Source organism: Sinocyclocheilus anshuiensis, unplaced genomic scaffold (assembly GCF_001515605.1).
Source record: "Sinocyclocheilus anshuiensis isolate Anshui unplaced genomic scaffold, SAMN03320099.WGS_v1.1 scaffold128, whole genome shotgun sequence".
Taxonomy (NCBI): Eukaryota; Metazoa; Chordata; class Actinopteri; order Cypriniformes; family Cyprinidae; genus Sinocyclocheilus; species Sinocyclocheilus anshuiensis.
In genome coordinates, this window is record NW_015555710.1 from 142,172 (window position 1) to 159,779 (window position 17,608).

Consider the following 17,608-nt stretch of genomic DNA (forward strand, 5'->3'; position numbering starts at 1 on the left):
TTTTGATCGCACTGTACAGCCCTATCCAAACCTGTTCCAGATTGTAGAAGGAGCTGCTCAATTTCACATCTGCCTTCCTTCACGTCGCTCCACACAGTCTTACACAGAAATATGTCAACAACTAGCCTTTATCGTTATTATCGCGGGAAGACGAATTCTTATCGTGTGGAGAATTTTTACCGGTATATCGCAAACGATATCAGTACAGAACCACTTCAACTCTATGATGTTGGTGGGTTTCCTCCTATGAACTGCTTGTTTCAGGTCCTACCACAAAATTTCAATTGGATTAAGGTCCGGAATTTGACTCGGTCATCCCAAAACATTAACTTTGTTCTTCTTTAACCATTCTTTGGTAGAATGACGTGTGCTTGGGGTCGTTGTCTTGCTGCATGACCCATTTTCTCTTGAGATTCAGTTCTTGGGCAGATGTCCTGACATTTTCCTTCAGAATTTGCTGGTATAATTCAGAATTCATTGTTCCATCAATGATGGCAAGCCATCCTGGACCAGATGTAGCAAAACAGGCCCAAACCATGATACTACCACCACCACCACCACCACATTTCACAGATGGGATTACTGGCTTGTCCACATGATCTTTAGCAAACTGCAGATGGGCAGCAATGTTCTTTTTGGAGAGTAGTGGCTTTCTTCTTGTGACTCTGCCATGGACACCATGGTTGTTCAGTGTTCTTCTGATGATGGGCTCATAAACATTAAGATAAGCCAATGTGAGAAAGGCCTTTAGTTGCTTATAAGTTAGCCTGCAGTCCTTTAAAACCTAGTGGACTTTTTAACGTCTTGCTATTAGAGTGTTGTTTGTTGGTGGACCACTCATGAGGAGAGTAACAGTGGTCTTGAATTTCCTCCATTTGTACACAATCTGTCTGACTGTGGATTGGTGGAGTCCAAACTCTTTAGAGATGGCTTTGAAACCTTTTCTAGCCTGATGAGCAACACCAACTCTTTTTCTGAGGTCCTCAGAGATCTCATTTGTTTGTGCCATGATACACTTCCACAAAGTACATGACCAAACTTTGACAGATCCCTGTTCTTTAAATAAACCAGGGCACACACTGACACCTGATAGTCATCTCACTGATTAAAAACGCCTCTGAACAGATGGACTCTAATTTCACCTTCAAATTAACAGCTAATCCTAGAGATTCACATACTTCTGCCGCTCACAGATATGTAATATTGGATAATTTTCCTGAATAAATAAATGACAAAGTATATATTTTCATTTGTTTGATTGGGTTCTCTTTGTCAACTTTCAGGACTTGCATGCAAATCTGATGATTTTTTGGGTTATATTTATGCAGAAATATAGACAATTCTAAAGGGTTCACAAACTTTCAAGCAGCACTGTATATCGGTAAATGATGTGACGCCTAAATTTTCTGTCCGATTGCATTTTTTCAGTTAAAAATTGGTTTAAATGCATAAAAAAGATGCCGTATATAAGAAGTATCTCCCACATATGTACCAACTTTAACTTTTCAAAAATCATTAGTTATTTGTAATTTTTCTGTTATTCAAAGTGTCAAAACATCATGTGGTGTGACCGTCCAGCCATAACTGTTGTTTTGGAAACATCTTTGAAATTACCCTAAATTTATTCAGATTAATTTTCTGCACTATTTGGCTTGACTCCAAAGGGTTTTGTAATCCTGTATAAAATTGCGAAGAATTTGCATTTATATTTCCATCATAACATTCAAACAAACTTTGTCCGATAATCTCCATTTTATGAAATATGTGGTGCGACCATAAAGAAACTACCATTTTGGGACTTTTATGTTGAAATCCATTCAGAGATAGGAAGTTGCATCATATACCAATTTGCCAAGGACCCATAGAAGCATCAAGAAGGTTTGTAACTATCTTTCAAATTTGGAAAAAAATGACCTTTTATATGGCTGGTATGTAGTTACCAAATTTTGGATATCATGTGGTTTGACCTCAGAAAAACAATGAATATTAAGTTATTTCTACAAGTATTTATTTTTATTATAAATTTCATAGTGACCTTTCATGGGAAGATAGCTTGTTTTGTTTAGGTGGCTAGTTCTGTGCTTGTAAATTTTGACTAAATTTGAAAATATCATGTAGTGCGACCAAATATCATGTGGTGCGACCACTGCAGAGTGTTTTCCATTATAGATATATGTCCCAGATTGGCAGTTTTTGTGCTTTTATATTCAATTAATGGTTTATACGCATAAAATCATTTGGAATAGATTTTTATGCAATTTGGGTAATTTAAGACTGTTTATGTTTAATCTTTGTACAATATGAGAAAAATGCAAAAAAAATATATAATTTAGAGCATGCAATTTTAGTTAGGTAATTATGCATTTATTCGTAATTTATTATATATTTATTACTAACTATTTTAATCTATTTTACCAGATTCCACTGCCAAGGAAAGTAAAATAAACGCTCGCCATAGACAGCGTGTTTATTCTGACCCTGCAGTCAAGCACAAACTCCAGATGTAATTTCTACTGTAAGAAAGATGTTTATGATTTCATCTCAGAACCTGAGCCAGCAACCTTCCGCTACTCTAAATTAACCCTACGCAAAGACCCCCCCTTAGTTACTGTTGCTACAATAGACTTAGATTTTAGTCTGGGATTAGGCTTAAGCCTTGTCTGTGAAACCGGGGGATAGTCTTAGAGTTCAAAATTTGTCTTTTTTTTAATTTTTTTATAAGAAATTCAAACAACAAATACTGTTTTGTGGCTCTTTTATGTATGTGTCATGACAGATCGCTGTAGCACCTCAGTTCAAGCGGCATGTGAACCGATCATCTCTTACTAGTTATAGCACAAAATAAACATGAATGAACATCAGAAGATAGTCAATACACACTATTTTTCAAGTTCAAGTCCACCAATGTTAATCTACTCTCCTGTCTGGTTTGTTTGTCGGACGGACAGAAATGTTGGATTTGGCATTATGATTGGTCAGATTGCCTGTTAATCAAACTCCCGGCGAAGGGTCAATTGAGCAGCCAAGATTGGGCAAAGTTTAGAAATAACTGGGTCTAAAAAAATGACTGCAGTTAATGCCATGTGCTGCACTTTTCACACGTTCCTTTAATAAATAGATTTTTAATTATATAATGTCTTTGTGTCATTTGGAGCGACCACTCATCATGTGGTGCGACCAATAATAGCAATAACTGTATTAAATTAAAAATAAATTATCTAATTTATGTGGCTAAAATATGAATCACTGCAACAGTATGCTTAAGTGAATGATATTTCAAAAACATTTTTATCAGTTTTATGCAATTTACAGAAAAATAAGTCTGCTAACTACATTTAAGAAGGCAACTGAAATTATAGAACAAAAATGAGATCATGATTTACAAAAACTCAAAAGAAATGCAAATACTTTGTTACTAAACACTTTAATTACTGAGAGCATCTAAATAATGTTAAGCATGTTAAGAAAATTAATTAATTTTAATATAAATCATGGTCGCACCACATGACATTTTTTAAGGCTACAGCCGATTCATCTAGATGAAAAAACACTAAAATCACTTAATTGAACATTTTAATATGAATTTGTGTACACAACATTCTTAATGTTTGAATAACTACAAAAGATATTACTATTTTTTTTGTATTTAAAAATTTGAAAATCGAAAATCCTTATATGTCAAAGACCCATTTATATATGTGTGTGTGTATTTAAAAAGATATAAACTTTAGTTTTTTGCTTTTTTTTAATCCCTTAAGAGAAATTTTCATGACAGACCGCTCACATGAAACATAGATCCTCAAATACAAACATATATAATCATTTCAGTATTTAAGCATAAAATATAACCACTTATGAGCATCAAATAAGCATGGTATTGTTCAAATTTACCCAATGCAAAATATGTGAACAATTTACAGCAGCTTATGCTTAAGAATGCATAAATAACTAACATTCCACGTAGCGTGCACCTGTTGATATCATGTTGTCTCTGATCTCAAAGAAGATATAAAATCTATAGCAATAACAAACAAGTTGAGCAAACAAGTGATATGAAGTGATAAGTTTCTGAAATGAATGTTTAATATTTATACTGTGCTTACCTAGAAAAAAATTATTTAAACCGTTTCACTATTATTAATAAACAGTACAGCTCTGTTATTGTTGTTATACTGCTATATATTCCTACATCACACTATTATTTTATACATGTATTTATACAGAAGACTGTTTTGATATCATGCAGATGAAATCTGTTTTTGTCAGAGGTTTTTCTTTGCATTAGAGAAAGTGTTGTCAAATGGATTACATCAAACCAATGAATTAAGGGATCTGAATGGCCAGAGTGCTTTTTCTCTTTGCACTTTCAGAATATACTTTTTTTTTTTTTTGCCGTTTTGTTTTGCTTTTTCATTTCACTCTTGGTTTTTGGTGTTTTTAGTAAGAAAGTGTCTGCTGACAGCAGAAAGAATTGTAAATAGTGTGGAATATAACTGCCAGAAACTAACTTTGTGTTAGAAAACAGCATTTGTGTTATTACTTTCATTGTTGTTTGAAAGGATTATAGTAGTTATTGCATTAATAGCCTATTATTTGCAGCACTTATTATAGTCTCTTATCTCTTCTTCTCTTGTTGTCTTTGTTCTCTGTTCATCGTTCAGATCCCAGCAATGGCTCCTTCAATCTCAAAGCACTTTCTGGGAGTTCAGGATACAAATTTGGAGTTTTGGCCCGAATTGTTAACTACATGAAGGTAATACGAAAATACACACATTTCCACAGTTCAGTGGTCTGTTCAACAAGCAAGCATTTGCTGCAGTGTCTGTCAATTGTCACTTTTCTTGCTTCATTTCTACATTTCCTATCTCACATTAGAGCACACAGACTGATCTTTATTTTTGAGTGAAACGGTTTCTTTTAACCAGAGATTTCTGGGATTCAGAATGCAATAGAGAATACAATTCCCACAGGATGAGGATTGCTCATGAGCTTGAGCAATCCTCACTGTCATTTAAACACATGCTCCCTGGAAAATGGCTTCTAATCTCAGCACATCTATTGCCAGTTTTATATTTGTACCAATTTTGTGATCTAAAATGAGGATTTATTCTGATAGTTTGTGAAGGTTTTATGTTGTGTGCTTGAAAAAAACAGACAAAAGGGACTGAAACAGTTTTTGCTGACTCTCCTAACAACAGTTTCTCCACCTGACCTGAATAAACACTGTAAAAATTTTGCCCTGTGACTAATGCATTGTCAGAGTCATCATGTTACAGTTGTTTCATATTATCACAAGCATTTTATTACTTTTATTTTTTATTTTTGTTTTTTGTCAGTCTTGGCAGTTCCCCAAAGTGACATGCCAGTAATTAAAGGCTGTCAGGCTGTAATCCACAGATGTAGATGTTGCCGTGACGCATTTAAACTCTCTTTTTACATCTCATCTCTTTTTCAGACGAGGCACCAGAGAGGTGATACTCATCATCTGACTCTGGATGAAATTCTGGATGAGACCAAGCTGCTGGACATTGGCATGAAGCAGAAACAGTGGCTTATGAGCGAGGTGTGTGTGAGTGGGCATGCAGGAAAGACATCTGGTCTCATTCACTAATAATTGTGTGGATTTTTTTGTATTTATAGGCACATGAGAACATCTCACAAAAAAATATTCTGCCTAATTCACAACAATCAATTAAAAATCAAATACATGTCCTCTGAACACCCTGTCGGGGTTTATTTTGTTATGTTGGAAGAAAAAGACTGCAGAATTCTAGATGAGAAATTAGAAAATAGTCAATTAGAAGTTTAGCCGTTTTTATACAATATTAGGGATGTTAATCAGTTAAAAAATTTTGAGATTAAAATGATTACATGATATGCTAATTATATGAAACCATGATCCACACTTGCAAAAACAGTCTTCTTTTTACATTTTATTATACATTTATCACCAATAGGGAAAAATCACAAACGTTTCGGGTCAAGGCCTTCTTCAGTGTGTAAAGCAATTTAAACCCTCCACCCACTTTTTAAATTGTTAATTTACTTGACGTCACCATTCATTAACCATTTTTCAATTTCTTAAAATACACGTTACCATTTAAATACTGGACAATTTCCATGTATATACAACATAGATCATCACATCCACCAATACACTATATAATATACCCCTTAACTCAAACATGAATTACATAGGATTCCATGTTTAGCACTATTGAACACTATTGTTGATATGCTATTTAGTTACATATATCATTTTTTACTGAGAAAAGGCAGCAAATAAAGATACTTCAGTGACATCACTGTTACAGATAAGTCAAGCATTAAATAGACAGGTCAATATATTGTTTTATTTCCATATCATTGAACATAAGTATCGCATATCGCACCACTGTCCTGAAGACCACAGATATCTGTAAGGCAGGAAAGCTGTCAATGTGTCTGATATCTAAAATAAAAAATAAAATCGAGGCCGAAAACAAGAGCACATCCTATGTGAATGGCCCCTAAATTGGTGTTATATCTGCATTTACTTTTGTTTTTTCTTGTTTTGTTTTCTTGTGTTTTTTTAAAGTTATCATTATTATTTTTGTTAATTGCTTGGTTTTGTTTGTCTTATTCTTTTTTGTTTTTGTTTTATTCTTTGGTTTTAGTTGTTTTTGCAGAAAAATGCAAATGCATGCTCTCTGTAGTAGCAGCTGGACTTCCACTGATTGCAGAAATTGTAAAAATATGCTTTCTTTTTGGATTTACATATGGTTCCGGGGCCATGTGTTAATCTAATTCACATATTACAATTTGTTTTGACCACAGAATGCCATTGATTTGACCACAGATTGACCAATCAAAATCATATGTTCCTGGGAGCCATGCACTAACACATAATACACCTTTTCAAGGTCAAGAGACACATTCAAAAAAACAAAAAAGGAAATCTAAATCTTTCTCCCTCCCTCCAGGCATTAGCAAGTAATCCTAAGATTGATGTGCGGGAAGGGAAATATGCCTTTAAACCCAAGTATCATCTGAAGGATAAGAAAGCTCTGCTAAGACTACTGGACAAACACGATCAGCTGGGACTAGGAGGAGTGTTACTAGACGATGTTGAAGAGGGTCTACCTAACGCAGCCAAGGCTATTAAGGTAACATGCTAGCGTACTTCTTTTTTTTTTTCAAAATTTTTTTTTTAAACGTAGGCGGAACATTTTCTAGACAGTACATTTAAAGCATCAGGTACACAGAAACTTCAGAATGTTTTGAGGCATCATTAAACAGATGTACTGTGATTTTATTTATTTTTTTAAAGATTTTCAGATTTGCATATAATATTTATTTACATGTAATTCATCTGCCAGCTGATTTTCTGTATTTAATGTGTAGTTCTCAGTAAGAAAGAAGCTAATTAGCTTTTTCAAGATTTGAAATACTTAATTTTTTGTTTATTTTGTTCAGGCACTTGGGGATCAGATTATATTTGTGACCAGGCCAGATAAGAAGAAGGTTCTTTTCTACAATGACAAACACTGTCAGTTTGTTGTTGATGAAGGTGTGTGACGATCATTATTATATAATATAAGAAGTGTCCTGGTAATTTAGGTGGAGCTTCTCTATCGTAATGTCAGTGTCATTCATTCTCCAGAGTTCCAAAAGCTGTGGCGCAGTGTTCCTGTTGATTCCATAGATGAGGAAAAGATTGAAGAGTACCTGAAGAAACAGGGCATATCGTCCATGCAGGAGACAGGCCCAAAGAAAATGGTGCGTTCTGTTTCTCACACACATGAAGATAAACAAACACAAAACTCGCTCCAGATTGGCTGGTTCATGCATATTTGTGTGGGTGTAAATGGTTGACGTGATTTGTGATTGGCTGTTGCAGGCACCCATTCAGAAGAGGAAGAAACCTGGAACACAGAAAAAGAGACGGTTTAAGACTCATAATGATCATCTGAGCGGAGTACTGGAGGACTACTCTGAGGGAGTTCCCTCCAAGAAGTGACACACACATGCAGCTTTAAAGGCTGAAAGTGACAAGACTGATATCTGTGTGATGTTTGTATATCTAATCTAACGTCTTATTGCCAAAACCATAAAGACATGCAGACACACACACACACCCCTTAAAACTGTACTGAGTGACACAAATGTGAACAGATTGTAAATATTTCCTTTTCACTGTTATGTTTTACTTTTTGCTAGTGCTTTAAAAATGGACAATTAAGCTCTTCTTTTTTTAGATTTAAAGATTAAACAAGAGCAATCAAACCACATCCATTGTTTCCTTTCAAAGTTATTTATGTTTCTCCTGGTCATCAAGGCTGCATTATTTGATCAAAAATATACAGAAAAAACAGTGATATTGTGAAATATTATTACAATTTAAAATAATGGTTTTCTATTTTAATATACTTTAAAATATAGTTCATTACTGTTGTGGCAAAGCTGAATTTTCAGCATCATGACTCCAGTCTTCAGTGTCACATGATCCTTCAAAAATCATTCTGATATGTTGATTTATTATCAATGTTGGAAACAGTTGTGCTACTCATATCTCGCGATTAATCGCATCCAAAATAAAAGTTTTTGTTTACATAATATATGCGTGTATACTGTGTATATTTATTATGTATATATAAATACACACACATGCATGTATATATTTTAGAAAAAATATGTTGTTTACATATTACATATTACATATATTTATATATAATATAAAATATATGAATATATAAATGTATAAACGTAAATATTTTCAAAATATATACTGTATTTATACATAATAAATATACACAGTACACATATTTAATGTAAACAAAAACTTTTATCTTGGATGCAATTAATCGCAATGAATCGTTTGACTGCATGGCTACTTCTATTCATTTGGCCCTAATCAATTAATCTAATTAGTGGATATATTTAAACTGCATTTCAAAAATACTCTTAGTATATAGCGATGGATGGTGTAGAAAAAGAAGAAAATACAAGGAAGACAAACTGGACTATGTTTAAAACTAAGAAAGCAACTTTCGTAATTCAGGTGATACTTTTGTAAAAAGTTGATTTCATTGTAATATTCAGATTCCGGTTGTGACGGTTTGAAAACAGCAGAAATGCTTTGGATAATTTCTGCGTTTCTCTTAGGGACTTAGAAGTCCTTAGGAGCACTTCAAAGCTGTTTAGGAGCTACGTTTAGCATCGAAATATTTTGTGAATTACTCTTAGATTAAAAATGTATAGTTCTAAAAGTACGAGTACGAACTCTTTAAAGGAGTTGCTCCTAAATTTCCACATTAGCCCTTAGCCAAGTTAATTTCCACATTAAGCTTTAGCCAAGGTTTTTTTTTTTTTTGGTAAATATGGCCCCTGGTCCATACTGGTCAAGTGCTCTAAACAGCTACTGCCAACTTAGACAGGAAGAGCTTTCTGAATGACATCTAAAATAATCAGTTTGTTTTGTTCAGATTGAGAGTCCAAACAGTTGATAAAATCATCACAATAATCCACACTACTCCAGTCCATCAATTAACACCTTGTGAAGCAAAAAGCTGTGTGTTTGTAATAAATCCATCAAGACTGTTTTTAACTCCAAACTCTAAAATACAAGTCCTTTATTCATAATATTGCTTTCTTCAGTGAAAAAGTTGTCTCAGGACCGAAATATCCACATGTAAGCTCCTTTTACAAGCAAAAACGGTTCTAAACAAATGTGTTGTTGGATTTTGATGTGAGAAGACAACTGGAGATGGAATTTTTCCACTGGAGGAAGCATTATGGATTATGGACTGTGTTTTGGATTGTGGACTGCATGGATTATGGCAAATGTATTTTGGCCAGAAGCAATGGTTTAAAGTTAAAATACCTTGATGATGGATTTGTTTCTTAGAAACATGACGTTTTTTTACTTAATTGATGGCCTGGAGACATGTGGATTACTTACGATGCTTTTATTAGCTGTTTGAACTCTCATTCTGACGGCATCCATTCACTGCAGTTAATGCTACATTTCTTTGTTCCGACAAAGAAACAAACAATTACTTGGATGGCCTGTATAGGGTGAGTACATTTTTATTTTTAGGTTAACTAAAAAAATAAGGAAATTGATTATTTAATCATGTCAAAATCACTAATACTTTTAGTTGTAATGTTTGTTTTATAGGTTTAACAAAGCAGAATCAAAATCAACTGCCCTGTTTGGGATCTTCATTTTAGAGAATTAACTATACTGTTTTGAAGTAAATTCAAACTGCCAAACAAAATTCCATTTCTGTATTATCTGAAGAAACCTTGACTATAAAAAGCAAATGATCTTACACAAAATCAGTTCTTGCACTAGACAGAAAAATAGTATTTTCAAATGAATAGATGCACTTGATCAGAACACCTCTTGTTGCTAGGCACCTCTTGTCATGCATAAATGTAAGTGTGCTACAGTTCATGTCTTCAACAGAAGGTTTTTAATGGTGGTTTTGATGGCACATGACAGCTCTGCAAGGGTTCTGCTTTGTGTCAAATTGATAATGTGCATGTAGGCTGAAAGGTTTCATATAATACAAAGTCTTCATTTTCAAGGCCCAGACTCGATAGTAAAAAAAAAAAGCATAATTGCTTTGCAGCCTGTTGTTTTGTTTGGAATGTTTTGTCCTAAAATTAGCCTGGAAGAAAATAAATGCTTTTAAAGATAATTTATCATTATTGAAATGTTAAAACCTGACATTCTCATGTGGTCATTCAAAATAGTCTAGTCAAATATTTCTCCCTGCTTACAACAATAAAGCAGTTTTACCTCCTTAGAATTATGAAATTCTCCAGTTTATTAAATGTGATTTATGAATGAAAATGAAATTAATGTAAGTTCTTGTGTTCACTGAATATGTCTTTTGGATTCCTGCACTTACCAGCAGTTTACCAAGGGGAACATTAACATGACTGAAAATTAGTCTACCTTGGTGCTTGCTGATCCCTACTGGATTTTGGAGCCTTGTTTATGGACCTGGTCTTGAAAATGAATAAATTAGTAGGAGTTATGTTTCTCCATCTGTTCGAGCCTGGAGACCTTCCTCGTGCACTGCAGTTGTGTTGAAGGATTTCTTAGTATTTTATATTTATATAGAGGGGGATTTGTTGTTATGTAAAGAAAATGTATGAGGTTGTCAATATCACACAAACAGGGTAGATGATGGAGGTGTGAGAGTATTCATTATGTATTTAGTTGCTAAATGCTTCTATTTCTGATTCAAGTCTTTCAAAATGGGTAAAACATCTTTAATTATTCATGAATATATTTAATTGCAGCTGAGAGTTAGTTGACACAAAGGCAACTTGATCAATTTATCTATCTGTCTATCTGTCTGCTAGTACATTTTTAACAGCTTTATTTCTGTTTTGTTTTGTTTTTTCTTACAGTTGAGGTACCACATGAGGGCAAATTACAAGAAACTGATCTCATCCTGTGCCGTGGACACCGGGTTTCTGTCCCTTGATACTGTTTCTGTCTATTCTGATTATTTTAGAATAGATTTCGTTGTTAAACTTTCCCAATCCCAATAGTGTGCAATTTATCTTATTTCCATTTGTTTTTGAAAGGAATTATTTGCTCGCCACAGTCAGTCCTCATTAAGGTGATGGCCAGAAAACAGAAAACTTTTTTTTTTTTTTTTTTTAGTAAAAAGGGTAATGGCTACATAACTCCTTTTCCAAGGCACTCATTAAAGGTGTCCAGTTTTACCTCCCTTAGTGTACAAAAGGAGTGTCACAAGCTCTAATGTTATGGCCTATACAAGTGGCACATTTTACTGTGCATTATAAAATCGCACAATGTTAAGTTTTAAACTGCAGAATTTGTTAATATCTTTATATGGCCCAAAACTGTTTTATTTCGAACATGTACAACAAAAATACACTTTTTTTTTGAAGATGTTAGATTTAGGTTTGCAACATGCAAGTGGTGAAAGTCTGAGGAAGATGAAAGAGAAGTCAGTGGAGAGACTTTACCGTTGCACCTACAGTAATCACATTTAAACTGGAACAAAACACTCTACAATTCACTTTCCTTCCTTTTCATTCATCAAGCATCCTCAGTTTGCCTCTGGTGGACATTGGTCCTTTAGGAAAATTGGACTTTGTAATAACGGTTGTTGAATCCACTGTCATTTCCATGGCTCGTCTGAAAGCATCAGATGGTATTTTCACTTGTATTTCACTCTCTCACACACTAGTTTTTTTTCTGATTGTGAGATCACTGAGTGAAATGGAAACTACTTCTTGTTTGTTGTCAGTGGTCTGTCATTTCACAGAGGTCACTTTCCACTACACCAGCCTTTCCACATTCAGTTGTTGATGACAATCCTCGTGTTTTGAAGCTTGGAATCAAATAATAATAAAAAAGAATAAATGCCATAACATAGGTTTTTATATACGGCAGACGTTTGTATTATCTCACCAATTTGGCACCTTTGTGCCTTTAGATTTCATGTTTTCATGGTTTTCAAATGCAACAATGATCATTGCAGAAATACATGTTTGAAGTCTTTCAGTACAAAGAATATAAAAATATTGTCAGTGATGGGTTTCATCCTCATTACTCACCATGCCAACAATCCCACAGCTGATTAACCCAAAAATACTGGGGCACAAAGAACCGGTAATCACCACAGCAACGTTACCAGCATAGCCATGCAGCCACACACTCCTGCACATGATCACACACACACACACACACACACACACGAAACAAACCAGTAGGTGTCTACATCCTATTGAAAAACAAAAAAAAGCTGATCTTTAAGAGTCTGTCAGTAATGACAATGACCTAATCAACTTAACTGATGAATAATTTATGGTGGGTGGTTTTTTAAATATGCTAAATGATCACGCATATACATAATTTTAGAAAGCAACAGTGACACTTAGATTAATGAATAGCCAATATTTGACAGTGCTTTCGTGAAGATTGTTTTGGAACTAATCGCTCTGACAAATAATTGTAAATAGGCTGCTACTGGCCAAATAATACTTATATAAAATAAAATGAAAAAATTAACAAACGGATTAAAATAATAAAACAGAGAGACTAACAACGCATAGATTACTAAAAGTGGTGTCACATTACAAAATTTCGAATTTTCGTAATTTCAAACCAGGATTTTCGCGCTACCAACTTGTAAACGAGCGTGAGCAGGCGCATTCCTATTGAGAATGTGAGATAATTGTATTTCGCACTTTCGCACTCGCTTAAATAAACATATTCTGAATGTGGAGCAGAACAGCTCACACGCTTTAAGCTTTGACTTTGACACGCAATGTGCATACTATCCATCCTAAATTCTATGTGATAGTAATTTTCAATACTATTTAGGGCAGATAGGGTGGCTAGTAGCCTATGCACATTGGGACGCAGCAGGGGCGTAGCCATCATTTCAGAAGTGAGGGGGACGGAGTAATGATGCTAAAAAATTAGCTTTGAAATCACTATAAATTACATTTTTAAATATATTCAAATAGAAACAGTTATTTGAAATAGCCTAGTAAAAATATTTCAAAATTTTACTGTTTTGCTGTACTTTGGATCAAATAAATGCAAAAATGGGGGGGGGGGGCGCAGGATAATTCTTCTTTAACAATCAGTCTGGGTGCGTAAAAACACCTGCATGGTTGTGCAAAAGGACAATATCATTTACATATAATGGGCGTCATTTCGACACCGGGGCTGCGTTCAGCCCCGACAAAATCGGTGCAAAACGTTTTTTAAACGGAAACGGCAATAACTTAATTCATGTGATGTATGTACTTCTAGGCATCTTTGGTTTCCTCTTTTTGTTAAATTTAGATGGAAAATGTGTGCCTTTTTATTGTTGATCACTTATCAAAAGTTGCTAAAAGTAGCCAAATAAAATTTAAAAATAGCTAAATTTGTTGCTAGGTGCTTTCCAATCGAGTGAAGGGATTTGTGGAAACTGTGGTTCCTAATTATTGTGATCCAACATTTGCCTCGCATTTCAGGATGAAAAGACAAACATTTCAGGTGAAGGATAATCCACTTACCTCCGAGATTTTGTTATGATCTATATGACCTTATATTTTTTATTGTGAGTATTAGGCTTATCATTATTGCTGATCACTGTTGTTGTGCTATGATATTGTAATATGTACCATTATATAATCAGAGGGGTATAGACAAGTTTATGAAAGTGTCACTCCATAATACAATAGCAAAATATATAAATAAAATGTATAGTATTTTTATGTTACATTAATCAGTATTTAGCACACCTTCCTAAGGAAAGGATATGGACCAGAAGACATTGCAATTACTAAATGATATTTAGACAGACTTAAAGAAGTTCCAGATCTATACTTGTGCCCTTATTATTTCAGTTATTTTGCCTTTAATGTAAATAAACGTGCAAACAATATACTTGCTCTTGTGAATTTATTTGGATGTTGATTACATTGTGCAGCTGTCTCTTTAATACCGCGTGGTTTATATACATGTTGCTGCTGATTGGGCTGACATGTTTGACACACCCACCAAACAAGAGAAAACCAAACCCCGTTGCACACCGTTTCCAGGAAACATGTCGTTCAAACCGGAAACCGTAGCAAACGGTGCACACCGGTCTGAGCTTGAACTTGCCCCGGGTGTTTCCTCCTTAACCTTTCACACACAAAACTTTGACCTCTTTAAAGGCAGAGATAGCTATATTCTCTCTACTGATAAGCTTCACATGTGTGTATGTTCCTTCCTGCTTTTAGAATAGGCTGTTAGTCATAATGAACTAATAATTCATCCCATTATAGGAAGTGGTGGAAATGTTTTATGAGCTATGACATCCGGGTGATTGTGACCTGCCCTTAACTTAATATACAATACAAGGGTTAAACTGCCAGATACGATGTAAAACTGTGATTGAGAAACAAACTATCACACAAGAATCTGCTTAGCTATGTAAAAACCAAATATCACGTTTAAAAACGGTTGTTTATATTTTATTTCAAGTCTGAACGCAACTGTCGCGCATATCGTGTCCACTTGGTGGCAGTGTTGCTGTTTGTTAACCTTTTGCGTTTGGTACAAATGCGTGCGTATACTAGCAGTCTATAGTAAACTCATCAAAACGGGATTAACTTGTAGGGGTAAAATGATTATTGAACTAGTTTCTGTCTACTATTCTTATCAGTTCCATGGGAACCTGTGTGTGCGTGTTACTTGAGTGTTGTAATGATCTGACATAAACATTGGAGTTCATTTGTTGGATTTCCTTCATATGCTTCCAATGGATTAAGTAAAAATTAAACAGTTAATTAAAATTAAACACAACAAAAAAGGTATAAGAGAAAATAATATGCAGACACAAAGTATAGGCCTATTATTCATACACTGACAAAAAAGTTATGTTTTTCAGCAAAACCAGCAGTAAGCCTGTCTTCAGATCAAAAGGCATTTTAAGATCATGAAACATTCACAAAACTTTTGACTAGTAGTGTAAATAAAGAAAGAAATATTGGGGGGAAATCATACAATCATGAGTGTTTGATGTACAAATGCTAGTAAATGACAACAGCTATGGTTGAAAATGTATTTATAAATATTAAATAATATATAACACATAAATATTTGATTCCTGTTAAACCCGGGTTTCATCATGCCAGTGAAAGAGAAACAGTAGCATAAAAGGGGATACGTCTGTGCTTTCTTCTCAGTGTATCATGGAAAAAACAAACAAACAAACAAAAAAACACTCATATGAGAAGCTAACATTTTTTAAAGTTCTTTAAAATCTCAAGAGTTTTGATGGTGGGATCCCTTGACCCTGTCTAATCCAGATTCATTATGAAGATCTCTTAGCAGCAGGAAGCCCACCCGGAAAACATGTGACCTTTCTGAAAAAGATGTCACGAGAGGCAAATTCTCTGACCCACGGCTGCCCTGCTGTGTTTATCTTATCTTTCATTTTATAACATACGCTTTTAGGTGCACATGGGAGTGAGTCTGAATGGAATAGCATCGTCCTTACATATATTCCAAAAATGCATTATACTTCTCTTGCCTTTTCTCAGTCTCTTTTCTCTATCAAACTGCAGCAGAACAGATGCCATGGGAATGCTACAGGGTCTGTAACACACACACACACACACACACACACACACACACACACACTGGTGCAGATGTTGCTTATTGTTTTCTTTACAAGAGAAACATTTATATGGCATTTTCAGTCATACTGCACCTCTCATTCCTTTTTGGACCCATTGTGCGGGTGACAAACTCAATATACTTGACCTGACAGCAGGAGCACTGTTTTGCAGAGGCGATAGCCACTCAAAGCTGTTTTCAATGAAAATCAGGAAACAGACATTTGTGAAGGCTTAGAAAATGTTTTAAAAATAGTCCTTACTCTATACGGTCACCTTTATGATGCAACATAAAATCCACCTATTAAATTGACTTAAAGTCACCATGAAATCAAAATTGACAGTTCTCATTTTTCATGCAATACTGCAGTGTTTCACTACTCACATCATTGTCATTATTATTATTTTTTAATTATGTACCCTCCTAATCTTTAATCAAAACACAAACTTCCCCTCCCCCTTGCAACGACATCTATTCTCTGCTGACGTGCACTGGCGCGAGGACTGGGAAATAATTCCTCCCCTCCAGCAACCTGTCACTCTCATGAAATCGTAGCAATTAACAAACAACAACGATCCAATCAATTTTCCAACAGACAACATCAAGTCCAGCCTTACATCTTTTTTCCTTGTTCAAGAAGGAAGCCGTTTCACTCAATATGTATGTACATCACAATAGAGAAGAATAATGTTTCACAATTTTTGCAGCAGCAAAGCTACAGGACATCATTCATCATTTCAGCTGTGTTTCAAATCACTCACTATACACTATGCACTCATACTATGTACTGTGTACTCAACAATCTAGTCTTTGGTGGTATTTTTTCGGTGTCCCTTTCACCCCTGCAACTTAAGCAAAGCTGCATCAGTTGCAACAGTTGTGTCCAACATTCCACACTTTTTTTTTTGGATAATTAGCACATCATCCCGGTATCTGAAGTGCACTTTAAACACACTTCTCACACTATTTATGCTACAAAATGGCAGAATATTGCAGTAATAAACAAATTGGGACAGAGTTTTTTAGTGAGAGTTGCAAATTCCTGACTTGCATTAAAAAACAAAGCGTGTTATCATGATATCTTGTTCTTGCAAATCAAAAGAGCTTTTCTTAGCCAGTTAGTGATATACCAAGCTAGCTGGCTAAGCTGTTCGCTTTTTAACATAAGAAAAGGGAAATGTTTATTTTGGCCATTTTAATCTTGGTATTATAATGAGTGATATGTACTTTAAAAGACAACAACATATTTTCATGGTTAAGACTAAGCACTGAGTAAAGTGATTTTATATTATTTAAATGATTATATGATTTTATATGATGTAATCTCATGTTTAATACAAGCTCAAGATATTTTCATGTTTTATTCTGTGACATAAAATATATCAGTAATACCCCACTTATGATTTTATTTAGGCTTTTATGTGTCTTGAAAAAGGTGGTCCCAAACAAGTGGCTAATGAGAATGCAAAGACA

At 34.5% G+C, this 17,608-nt stretch overlaps 1 protein-coding gene across 1 annotated transcript in view; it reads left to right on the forward strand.

The window, feature by feature from the left end:
• gtf2e2 (general transcription factor IIE, polypeptide 2, beta) overlaps nucleotides 1–8,270 on the forward strand; it is a 20,895-nt gene extending 12,625 nt beyond the window's left edge. The window contains exons 3-8 of the mRNA XM_016464927.1: nucleotides 4,662–4,753; nucleotides 5,456–5,563; nucleotides 6,963–7,145; nucleotides 7,456–7,549; nucleotides 7,643–7,758; nucleotides 7,880–8,270. Coding sequence (XP_016320413.1) covers nucleotides 4,662–4,753; nucleotides 5,456–5,563; nucleotides 6,963–7,145; nucleotides 7,456–7,549; nucleotides 7,643–7,758; nucleotides 7,880–7,999 — 713 coding nt within the window. The 3' untranslated portion in view covers nucleotides 8,000–8,270. The remainder of the gene's footprint in view (nucleotides 1–4,661; nucleotides 4,754–5,455; nucleotides 5,564–6,962; nucleotides 7,146–7,455; nucleotides 7,550–7,642; nucleotides 7,759–7,879) is intronic.
• The last annotated feature ends 9,338 nt before the right edge of the window (nucleotides 8,271–17,608 follow it).